Source organism: Lynx canadensis, chromosome D2 (assembly GCF_007474595.2).
Source record: "Lynx canadensis isolate LIC74 chromosome D2, mLynCan4.pri.v2, whole genome shotgun sequence".
NCBI classification, from domain to species: Eukaryota; Metazoa; Chordata; class Mammalia; order Carnivora; family Felidae; genus Lynx; species Lynx canadensis.
In genome coordinates, this window is record NC_044313.2 from 74,805,587 (window position 1) to 74,817,726 (window position 12,140).

The 12,140-nt window shown below is 48.7% G+C and overlaps 1 protein-coding gene across 8 annotated transcripts in view; it reads left to right on the plus strand.

Annotated features, from left to right (window-relative positions):
- LGALS8 (galectin 8) overlaps positions 1–12,140 on the plus strand; it is a 30,388-nt gene that overhangs the window by 14,279 nt on the left and 3,969 nt on the right. For 5 of the 8 annotated variants that reach the window (XM_030334324.1, XM_030334325.1, XM_030334326.1 and 2 more), the window contains exons 3-10: positions 6,238–6,326; positions 6,981–7,191; positions 8,576–8,695; positions 9,335–9,391; positions 10,343–10,369; positions 10,498–10,620; positions 11,043–11,131; positions 11,861–12,026. In XM_030334324.1, coding sequence (XP_030190184.1) covers positions 6,238–6,326; positions 6,981–7,191; positions 8,576–8,695; positions 9,335–9,391; positions 10,343–10,369; positions 10,498–10,620; positions 11,043–11,131; positions 11,861–12,026 — 882 coding nt within the window. The remainder of the gene's footprint in view (positions 1–6,237; positions 6,327–6,980; positions 7,192–8,575; positions 8,696–9,334; positions 9,392–10,342; positions 10,370–10,497; positions 10,621–11,042; positions 11,132–11,860; positions 12,027–12,140) is intronic. The other 3 variants (XM_030334330.2, XM_030334329.1, XM_030334331.1) reach the window with 3 other exon arrangements.

Genomic DNA, 12,140 nt, shown 5'->3' on the forward strand with positions numbered 1-12,140 from the left:
CTGCGGCCTTGATGTCCTCACCACAGCTCTGCCCTCTGGTTTTTGTTTTTGTTGTTTTTTTACTCTTTCTTAAATTTTTTTCAACTCTTTCTTAATTTCTTTCTTGTCTTCACTAGTCGTGTCTTTTGCTTTCTCTTTGTGTCTTTCCTGATCATCGTCAGACCTTTTGAGCGTGTACGCAGTGTATAAATTGTTCCGGCCTTTTACCTGAGGCTCCCGCTTCTTAGACTTAGTTCAAAACCAAAGTCGTGTGTCTTCCTCCCTGGATCAACGCCCCTCTCTTGGGTTTGTTTCCGTTTCTGTCCGTGTCTTTCTGCTGTTTAACTTCTGCTGTTCCCGTGCCGCCAAGCCCCGCATAGTTTGAACAGAAGCTGCGTTCAGAATTTCATTTCATTTGTGTCAAACGTCAGTGGCTTTTCCTTTGTCATCGTTTTTAAAATCTGAAGAGAGTATGTGTAAACCATTTGTAAGAATTCAAAGAGTATTTGAGGGTTTCACGAACACATAAAATTGCCATCTACCCTGTGCTCAGTTCCCCTCCCTGAGGACAGTCACATTCAGCAGGTTTTGCAGATCCTTCCTGAGAACACACGTGAGTGTCCGAGCGTGCGTGTTGTGTGTATCACTTCATAGATCCTGTTTGCTTCCGCATCTGGGTCGTACAATAGGATCCCCCGTTTTGCCGAGTGCTTCGCACAGAGCGAGGGCTCGTGGTAGCCCGCTTTTCCAACAGCATTTGCTCTCTTTTGCTCTCTTCATGTCTCTGTGTCACAGTTTGGAGATTCTGGCAATATTTCAGACTTTTTCATTATTATCATATTTGTTATGGCGATCGGTGATTACAGCTTCCTGAAAGCTCAGATGATGGTTTGCTTTTTTAAGCAATATTTTTAAGTTAAGGAATGCACTTTTTTAAAGATATAATGCTATTACACACTTAACAGACTGCAGTATAATGTAACCGTAACTTTTTTTTTTAAGTTTATTTTGAGAGAGAGAGAGAGAGAGAGAGAGAGCATGCACAAGCAGGGGAGGAGCAGGGAGATGAGAGAGAGAATCCCAAGCAGACTCTGTGCAGTCAGCTCAGAGCCCGATGTGGGGCTCGAACCCACGAACTGCAAGAACATGACACAAGCTGAAATCAAAAGACACTTAACTGACTGAGCCACCTGGATACCCCGAAACAACTTTTTTATGCACTGGGAAACCAAAAAATTTATCTGAATAGCTTTATTGCAGTGTTCACTTTATTGAAGCGGTTTAGAAACTGAACCCACGATATCTCCGAGGTATGCCTGTATATAAACTGTTGTGTATGCGGCTTTTTTCCATTTGATACATTTTGGAGAGACTGGCACACTTACAGCTTCTCACTTATTTTCATGGCTGCATAATTGGGCCACTGTATGGATATACTCTAACTCCTTTAACCAGTTTCCATTAAAGGACTGTTTCCTTTTGTGATTGTATCTAGTGCTGTGATGTACATCCCAGTATATGCGTCTTTAAGCATACGTGCCAGTATTTTATAGGATAAATCTGTAAAAGCGGAATCACTGGGCCAAAAGATATGATTGCCATTTCATCATCTTTTTTTAATCTTCTGTATTTTTCCGTGTCCGAGATGTTGACAGTCTTCCCGTATCGAAAGGACTTCCTTGATATGACTGTCCAGCCTGACCGATCGATCGTTCTCTCCTTTCTCTCTCATTGGCTGCATCAAGGTCTCCGACACACACGCCATTGTGATGATTCACTGGCACAGTCCTGCTCACGGCTGCGACTTACTGTAGTGAAGTGATAGCAAAGTCATAAAGGGAGAGGCACCTGGGGCAAAGTCTAAGGGGGACCAGGCGCAAGGTCCCATGGGTCCTCTCTCAGTGGAGTCACCCAAGATGGACTTAAATCCCCCAGCAGCAAGCTGTCACGGTGCATGTGAAACGTCGCCTACCGGGGAAGCTCATCAGAGACTCGCTGCCGGGAGATCGTATCTGGGGCCGGTCTCGCAGACTGCTTCTGCCTAGCACGTACCGAAATTCCAGACTCCTGGAAGGAGAGCAGGTTTTTAGCATAAACTGGATTGTTTGCACACAGTTTGCGAACAGGAGACCACCCTTTTCCGTGTGGGTGGTGGGTGCTGTCCCCAAATCCAAGTTCCTAGACACCAGCCAAGGGCCAACCTCGTAAGAAGGCCACCTTTCAAGGACAGCAGTCAGTTCTGCTTTGTTCCCTTTTCTGCACACTCCCTCGCTTTACAAACCCATCGAGGCTTGGCCCCTGAATTTTCCTTCCTCTCAGTTTATCTACCTGGATATCTTTAATAATCACCTCTGCTCTGACTTTAGAGCATGAGTTCTGGCCCTTCACTTAACTTGTGCTGAGTCTCCCACTCTGTTCAGTCATACGGGCTCTTTCTTAGATGTCCTGCTGAGCCGTCGCACGGGAAACGTTCAGAACTAAACTCCTCATCATCCTTCTGAATCAGTTTCCTCCCGTTTCACCATTTTAGTTGGTGGCCCCATATAGATGGTTTCCTTTGAGATATTTCTTGTACCTCGCTCTTCCTCTCCCCGCCTGCGGTGTCTGCTTCCATCAGCCTGGATTATATTTTCTCCTTATGCCAGGCTTCCTGCAAGTAGCCAGTCTCCCAGATAACCCCTGCCCTCGGGCACATTTTTACCCCCCTGGACTGTTGTTCCTAAACCCCGTTTTCATTATATCATCCTTTTTGTTTTTAACATATTTATTTATTTATTTTTTTTATTTTTTATTTTTTTTTTTTTAATTTTTTTTTTCAACGTTTATTTATTTTTGGGACAGAGAGAGACAGAGCATGAACGGGGGAGGGGCAGAGAGAGAGGGAGACACAGAATCGGAAACAGGCTCCAGGCTCTGAGCCATCAGCCCAGAGCCCGACGCGGGGCTCGAACTCACGGACCGCGAGATCGTGACCTGGCTGAAGTCGGACGCTTAACCGACTGCGCCACCCAGGCGCCCCATTGTTTTTAACATATTTAAAAAAAATTGTTTTCATGTTTAGAGAGAGAGTGTGCGTGGGGGAGGGGCAGAGAGAGAGAGAGAGAGAGAGAGAGAGGATCCCAAGCAGGCTCCACCACTGTCAGCGCAGAGCCTGGGGCGGGACTCGAGCCCACGAACCGGGAGATCATGACCTGAGCGGAAATTAAGAGTCCGACGCTTAACCAGTTGAGCCACACAGGTACCCCTCGTTGTAGCCCTCTAAAATCTGACCCTGCCTGTCTGGCACTGCTCCCTTGCTGCTTACTCTCTAGCAGACATGTTTTATCTTTTCCTGCCTCTCTGCTTTTGTAAATGGACATTTCTACCCGAACTGGCTTTCTCCTCCTAAGCTCCCAGCTCAAATCACACCTCCACCATACAGTGTCTCTGGGCAGCTCGGAACTCTTCATACACTTTTCTGAAGCACTGATTTGGCACTGGCTTACCACCCCATATTTTAAGCCGTTGAGTCAGTCGTGGTTTGTAGTTGCGAGCATAAAAGCCAGTCTCTAAGCAGAGATGATTAATTTATTAATTGCTAAACTAAGATTTATCAAATGATACTGCGTGGTTCTCCGGATCGCTGGTAGCTTTGAAGAACCGGATTTGGCAAGGCCTGGTCACGGACAACGTCCGAAGTGCCGCCTGAAGTGTTTCCGCCGAGACCTCTGGCGCCACCCCTGGACACAGGCGGTACTGGCAACACCGCCAGCGCCTCGTCTGCGCCTGCGCGTGGCCGCTGCCCGCTGGCGGAGCGAACGCCGCCTGATTGCGGCGTCTTGGCCCTGGCTCCAACTTCGAGTCTGAGGCGGGGCTGCTGAGTGACCGGGTTCCGTCGTACACCCTTGCCGCTCGCTGCAGTCTGGGTGAGGCCGGATGTTGGCCAGGTGGAGAGGATCTTCCAGTCGTGGAAGGAGACTGTGATTCTGAACAGCCAGAGGGTCATGTTTCTCCTCTACTCCTTCCACGGGTATCTGACTTCTTCCCGGCTGTACTAGAAGCGCCTCACGGATGGGCCGTCGTGCGTCTTTCCAGCTGGAGTCCACCCACGACCGTCGCGTGGAGCTGAATAAGTAACCCTGAAACAGGCGAAGCGGGATGAGTCAGGATGTTTTGGGAGAAAACACTACACTCAACGAGTGGGGCTGAAGCTTCTGGTATCGTCTCCAGAGCGATCGTAACTGTGTTTTAATTTTTTTCCACATAAATGATTTGCGAAGCATCAAAGCTTGAAGTTGCCTACAAAATCATGCCCTTCTCGCTTTTCACAGGAGCAGTTTTGAGTTGAGTCTGTGGGCTGCAGGGCATTTTGTGTTACGTGGCCCAAGTCCCTCGAGGGTTACATCATTTAGGGTGCTCTCCCAAGCAGAAAGCATTCGTCCAGATGCCGAAAACAGCAAGTGACTAAGATGTTCGGCGCTGTTGTTTCTTAGACTGGAACAACTGAGTAACGATTGCAAAGAACTTATTAGCAGTGATGGGAATAGATTATTGGTCTCAGAAAGCCCTTTCCAACCCTAAAAGTATGCAACAAAAACTTGCGGTTATAAAAATATAAACGCTTATTTTCGGGAAAATATAAAAATACATGATGAAAAACACAATCCCGTCCCTCAAGAAAACTATTAACATTTTTGGCTTATTTTTTTAATGTTTATTAACTTAGTTGGGATCAAACCGTGTATAGTTTTGTAGGCTCTTTTCTCACTAATATTATCCCTAACATTTTTGCATTATTAAACATTCTGCATCAATAGAATTTGAATAGGCGTAAGACTTGAAGCTACAAAAGCAGGTCTCAGTTTATTAAGAGACTTACGCCGAGGAAGGGAATCCGCCGCGGCCCGGAAGATCAGTGTGCGAGCGGAGGGCCTTCCACGTTCTCTGCGCAAAACCCACGGCTTCGACGGGCGGCTGCGGCCACACCGTGCACATCTGGGGGGTGTTCTTGGGTGTGACGGGCGCTGCTCGTCCCAGCCGCCCTGCCCGCTGCGTCTGCCGTGATGCCAGATGCCCGCCGGCCTCGGTTACTTCCGGTTTTCGTTCATCTCTGCTCGTCGGTTAAGGCCACGACCCGCGCTGCTCGTCCTGCGTGTGGGGCTGCCAGAACCCCGGCACCGGGCTGGCGGGAGCGCGTTCGTCTGACCTGGGTCCTGGGGATGTAAAGGAGCCGGCCCGCCCCGTGCAGCTCACGGGCCGGGCGGGGTGTACGGTGCCACGGCCCAGGGTCCGGAAAGGGCTCCACGGAGGAGACCGCGATTGAGGCGAGAATTTCGGCTTAGGAGCGACCAATCCGCAACCACTTGGATGTGCCCTCTCTTGTTTTAGGCCTCAGCTCTTGGCGACCGGCTACCTTGGAGAGGTTTTAGCATACGTGACACAACTCGGGGGAGCCTGGCGGGAGGTCTGATGGGGTCCGGCCGGCTTGGCTTGCTCTGACGCTCCCGAGCGGAAGAGGGTGGGGGTTGTGATGCCGCGGACGCAGCCGGTGGACGGGGAGCGTGGTGGGGTCACCCCTGCGGAAGGGGAGCGACAAGATCCGATGGTGGGTCCGGCCCCAGACAAAGAGGTGGGGCTCCGGGTGATGAGGGGGCAAGAGGAGACACGGATACCGTGTCGAACCCAAGCCCGTGGCCGGGACAGGGTCAGGCCACGGGGTGGGGGGGGGGGGGTGCTGCTGCGTCCGGAGAGGCCACAGGCGCCCAGGGTCATCCCTGAGGTCTCGTGGTTCTGGTTTCCAGCAGGGCCGGTGAGCTGTGGGCGGGAGGCCTGGCAGGGATTAGACACCCCCCGTCCCAGGTGTGGGGGAGGGGCTCACCTGGTGCCCCTCTACAAGCGGCCGGTGAGTGTCCCGGTCTCCATCAGTGTGGGCAAGGGACCTGGTGTGGTCTCGGTCCTGCCGTCGGGATCATCCATGAAATGTTAGGAAGAGGGGAGGGGGAGGGGACCTGACTTCCAGCAAGTTGTTTTTTCTAGATCATAATTGTCCTATTAAAGTATCTTATTTCACAAAGCCCCCGGCCAAATAAAATGTTCTGTGAACTTTTGCTGTGTCTTTTCCCACAGAACTCAGGTGTATAGATATTGTCACTATCTCAGCTGTTTGAACAGTGATTTGGAAAATGCTAGATTCTGAGCAGATTTGTATGCAGACTTTCAAAATGTAGTCTTTCCGTTTTGTTTATGTAAACGTACATTTGTTACAATCATTTTTCCTAGGTAATCCCCTATGTCGGGACGATTCCTGAGCAGTTGGAGCCTGGAACTTTGATTGTGATACGTGGGCATGTTCCTTGTGATTCGGACAGGTAAAAACCATGGTGTGAGATGGAGGAAGTGATTAAGCTGTCTTCTCGTGACTGTGGAACAACCACAGAAACTGATGTGGGGAGACCATTTTGATACTCTTGAGGCCAAGGTGCCGAGGAGACTGGAATGAAGACCGAAATCAAAAAACTTGAGTTTTTCATTTTATTGTTCGAAGTGTGGTTGGAATATGATCAGATACACGGTTAATGACAGGGACTGTGGTCAGACGCCAGGGACGAGGTCCCCACGGCATCTCTGAAGATCGATTTCGGGCTGTTTTGTCTGAGGCTCGCTTTGGGCACAGATTGCGGACTAGGCGGTGTCAGGGCCGGGCCAGCTCTCTGTGGCTGATGCCCGGGTAACAGTGGTTTAACTAAGTGAAAGTGAAGTCTGAAGGAGAAAGCCCAGACATTTCCAGGTGACTGTCATCTAGAGAAGCAGGCTTCGGGGTCACCGTTCTGCTGTCCCCAGGGCGAGGTCCTTCCTGTTTCTCCTGGCTCGCGGCAGCTAGAAGCCCGGCCCTCACTTCCATGTTCTGGGTAGCTGGGTGGGTGCGCGGGGGTGAGTCGCGGGTCACTCAGCTCGCCAGGCCTCCACCTGCAGCCCGCCCCCTGGCTGCCCGCGACCCTCCCTCCTCACTCCTCCTCCCGCAGGTTCCAGGTGGATCTGCAGTGCGGCAGCAGCGTGAAGCCCCGCGCCGACGTGGCCTTTCATTTCAATCCACGCTTCAAGTGGTCCGACTGCATCGTCTGCAATACTCTGGAAAATGAAAAATGGGGATGGGAGGAGATCACCTACGACACGCCTTTCAAAAAAGAAAAATCTTTTGAAATTGTGATTATGGTGTTGAAAGACAAATTCCAGGTGGGTTTGGGAGAACGAAGGTAACGAGAAGTGGCACCCGAGGCAGGCTTGCGCGTTGGCGAACCCGCCCTTACGTTACTGAAGTCTAGAGAAAGAGTGGCTTTATCGTTTTGCCCTGAAGTAGGGGCGCGGTGGGTACCTAAGTGTGAGCTGGGGCGCAGCTTCTGCCTGCGCCTCGTGGCATCCGGAATTGTGGGGCCGGGGCCTCCAGACCTCTTTGTGTGTGGCATTTCTGCTGCACAGCCGAGCTTACTTCCGAATTGGCGCAGAGCTGTATAAATCGTGGGAGAGTAAACTGTGGTCACCGTCACCCGGGGCGGGGGTTGGGAATCTGGAACTAACAGATCGACGGGGAATGCTGCCACAAGTCCTTCAGGATCGTGAGATTCTAGATCCCGAGTTCTTAGAAGTGCCACCGCTGGCTTCATCGAGCGGTCTAGACACAGTGCTTATAGTGCGTACGTGTGATGGAGAGGGTGGCCCTAGAGCTTTGGATGCACCTGCCCTCAAGCCCCGTAGAACCTCGAGCCCCCCCAGACTAGAGAGAGATTTGCACAATTTAGCGTGAAAACCTCCCATCTCGGGCGCGGACTCCATTCTTCCCTCCCTTCCCCGGCTTCTTGGGTGCTTGTACCTGTATCCTTCTCTAAAACCCTTGTTCCTGTCCTGTTGTGCGTTTTCCTGTGTTTATTTTACGTGCCAAGGGGATTTTAAGCTCCTTGAGGTCCGAGACCGTTTCGTATCCTGCTTGTTTTCCCGACATTCCCTATTTGGGAGGGAAGGACAGGGTTAGGGTTAGGGTTGTCGTCGGGCAATGTGCTGCCGGCACTCACGGGAGTGACTTGATCACGACAGCAGCCCCTTTCTTCAGGAAGAGCTTTGTCCTGCTCTAAGCAGGAATCGCAGATAAATTGAGTAGCTTGCCCATGTCTGTTCATTCAGGATTCAACAAATATTTACTGAAAGCCTGCCATGTGCAGCGTCCTCTTCCTTAGAGTGTGGTCCTCAAGGAGAGCAGGTGGGCAAGCTTGCCGGGCAGATTGCTAACCTGGGTTCACAGGCCTAGTGCATCCGGGAAACTGCTGAACCCCGGATGCCTCCTGTACACGCGTCGGTGCACACATGCATGTAATATATTCATGAATGCCTAATTGGTGTGGAGGGAGAGGGTCCATGGTGACTAATCAGATCAGAGCTCAAAGGAAGTTAAGAGCCACTGCTAGTGTTATGGATGCTTTCAGTCACAGTTTGATCAGACGTGTAATGTGCAGACCTGGGGGAAGAGGTATAAAATGAAACCCAAGGAAACGGGATTTAAATTTGGACACGTTAATGTATTAACTTTTTTTTCCTGGGGGTGGCGGGGTGTTCTGTGTCCATCTAGGTGGCGGTAAATGGGAAACATATCCTGCTCTATGCCCATAGGATTAGCCCGGAGAAGATAGACACTCTGGGCATTTATGGCAAAGTGAATATTCACTCAGTTGGTTTTAGCTTCAGCTCGGTGAGTACCCTTCCATAGCTTGGGGTCTTTGATGATGTTTTCTGATGAAATGGTAGCAAGTATCTTTAATTAACATCTTCCTTTAAGATAAAAATACTATAAATGTCTCCATCATGAGTATGTTAATTTCCTAGAAACAAAGCTTTCAGACTAGTAGTGCGCCATTTAGCGCTCTAATGTCTGTAGGATCTTAAATCTAGTATGGTTCTGACAACAACAATAAAAAACCCCAAACAGTAATTACAAAACAAAACCCTTTGGAACAGGGGCTAATTCCCTGACACAGGAGAACAGTGGAGGATTTCTCCTGAGATCACTTCCTAGAAGCGGAATGTCTTGAGAGGGTATTTGCATTTTAAGTTATGACAGATACCGCTAGCTTGCCCTTCAAGAAGATTCTAGCAGTGTGCAGTCTCAGCAGCTGTGCCCATTTGTCACATTCTTCTCGACACTCGTTCTTAGGCTCTTTGAGGTCTGTCCATCTGATAAGGGGGCAGAGGACCCTAATGTTAAGTGCATTTTTGGATCATGATTCTCAAGCCTATTTTCACGTTTAACACTATTTGTAATTCTTTTTGAGATGTCAGGGAGGTTATATTTAGAATTCTGACGGATGTCAAAAATTAATCTTATCTTTAGGATTTAAGAAGTACCCAGACGTCTACTCTGGAACTGACAGAGATAAGTAAAGAAAATGTAAATATTCAATCTTTTAAATAACCACCAGTTTAAAAATGTTCTTTTAGTTGTCAAGTAAATCAGGTGGCAGGCAGGCTGAGTTTTTAAAAGTTATGTTAAAAAAATTTTTTTCTTAGTGTTCATTTTTGAGAGAGACAGACGCCAAGCTGGGGAGGGGCAGAGAGAGAGGGAAACACAGAATCCGAAGCAGGCTCCAGGCTCTGAGCTGTCAGCACAGAGCTGACGTGGGGCTTGAACTCATGAACCGTGAGATCATGACCAGAGCCGAAGTCCGACGCTTAACCGACTGAGCCATCCAGGCGCCCCCCAAAGTTATGTTTTTAACTTGTGAAAAATTGTTTTTAATATCAAGAAGGTGGGAGTAATCATTTGCAGACTAAGGCATCTACTTCTGTGGGACCAGGCACTGGAAGTTTCGCAGATGGTTGAGCCATTAGTGTCTGTGACCACCACCCACCGTTCTTCTGTAAAAAACCTCTCTCTTAACTGTTGAGTAAACTGTCTCACAGTATTTATAAACGTTGAACATATTCGGCGCATTGGGAAGCAAACTTCCACATGTATCTTCTCCCCTGTAGGAACAAGTACAGTCTAAACACTGAGTCTTTGTCATTAATGGAAAAAGTTACATCTTACTGATCTCAGAGCATGTGACCTCAGAGAATATAATCTCAGCATTTTGGGAGCCCCTTGGAAAGAACAAGTAAAACGTGTAAAGTTCATGTGTGGTCCTAGGACTGTAGGACTGTCAGACGGTGTTCCCAGCCTGAGCACCCTTCACAGCCCGATACAACACCTGTCAGAAAGCATAGGCCGCTGTGTGTCACATCCAAGGCCAAGCGGGTGCTACTACCCCAGGCTCTGGCCATTTCAACCAGTAAGATCTGACTGCTCGTGTTGTAATTTTTCCCTTTCAAATGTCTTCATTTTGACTTTCTCTTCCAATAGGTACAAAAGTCTGGCACATCACAGTTTGTAAGTACTTTTGCCTAGATTATAATATATGGAATGTTTTATAGAATCGCCCAGGAAATGAATAGTTTAAACCTTGGAAGCCAGCTTCATTTTTTCCACACCTTATTGCAGAACTGTTTCCCCAACAGCCTAGTAATAGAGGAGACATTTCTAAAATCGTACCCAGAACTGTCTACACCAAGAGCAAAGGTTCGACTGCCAATCACAGTTTGACTTGCGCCAAAATACTACCTACCAACTGTTTGTCAAAGGTTTGAAGAGCCAAAAATTTTCTTAATTCTTTTTAACAAATTAAGTTTTAATTAGCTGGTATATGTAACTTCCACCCTCAGTAGAAACCCACAGGAGCCACTTTGCACTTCTGTGCTGATCCTGGACAGATAAGAGTTGGCCGGGCGTGGTCTCTGAGCCAGGAGTGTGCTTCCTTAACGTCTCCCCTCAGGCAGGACGTGTGGCCCAGCTGCAGTCCCCAACGCAGGCAGGTCCCGTGTCCCGTTAACCCATTTCATCGCGTGAACCGTTTTTGGCGAGTCTCTGCTGTGAGCCAGGCAGCCGCCGACCACTGGGGTTTTACAGGGTCATGGCCTTTAAACGTTAAAACGTGTCTTCGGACAGTTGTCCCACGAGACCCCTTTCTGCAGGCTTCCTGGTGCCGACTGTGGTCTCTTTACAGACTCTGCCATTCGTTGCGAGGTTGAACTCCTCGATGGGCCCTGGACGAACTGTCGTTATTAAAGGAGAAGTGAATACAAATGCCAAAGGGTCAGTACCGTTGTTACCAATAATGGTGCGAAGAGTTTGCACGTGTCTCTCTCGTTGCCTTAGACCCCAGACAGTCTTGTGGGACAGGCGGGAGCCGTGTCCCAGTCCTCACCTGGAAGCCGAGACCATCAGAGCAAGAGCTTCGAAGTCACGCCGCTAACCAGACTGTCTACGGCTGGTTGGGGCAGAACCAGGACTCAGGCCCAGTGTTCTGAGCTAGGCTTTTTGTGGCCAGACAAGAGGGTGGCATTTTTGTCCCCACCCCCGCCTGCCTTGTAGAACTCCAGGGCAGCTGCGAGGTCAGGTAACGTTGGTTAGGGCCCCTCACCGCATGTGACTTAACTACCTTTCCTAGAGATGTTCAGACTTCTGAAAGCTTGAAATTAGCTATTTCCTAGAAAATAGTACATTTGCAAGAACAGAACACTTGCGAGGACCCCATCCCCCTGCAGCCTAAAGTAACAGGCATGTGGTTTACTTGCTCTTCAGCTGCTTCCCAACCAGACCTGTGGCCTCAACACTGAGGCTAAAAAACTATAAATTTTTTTATATTTTTATCAGTGGAGCGATAACTGAATTTAAAATTTTACTTTCATCTGCATTCCTGTCTGTGTGCATACATGTGTTTTGTGTCGTGATCAGAGTTCAATTCTGATTCTTAAAATGGCAGAAACTGCACTTCCTTCTACTTGGTTAATTAGGGTTTTTTTTTTATTATTCTCTCAAAAGCTTTAATGTTGACCTAATATCAGGAAAATCCAAGGATATTGCTCTCCACTTGAACCCACGCCTGAATATTAAAGCATTTGTAAGAAATTCTTTTCTTCACGAGTCCTGGGGAGAAGAAGAGAGAAATATTACCTGTTTCCCATTTAGTCCCGGGATGTACTTTGAGGTAAGATGATCTTATGGGACAGGAAAAAGAATCCTGGGAGGAGGGGTGGGATAAATGGTCTACTTACGTCAAGTCCTAGCTTAATATGTGGAGATAGCACGTAGTTTTTGTTTA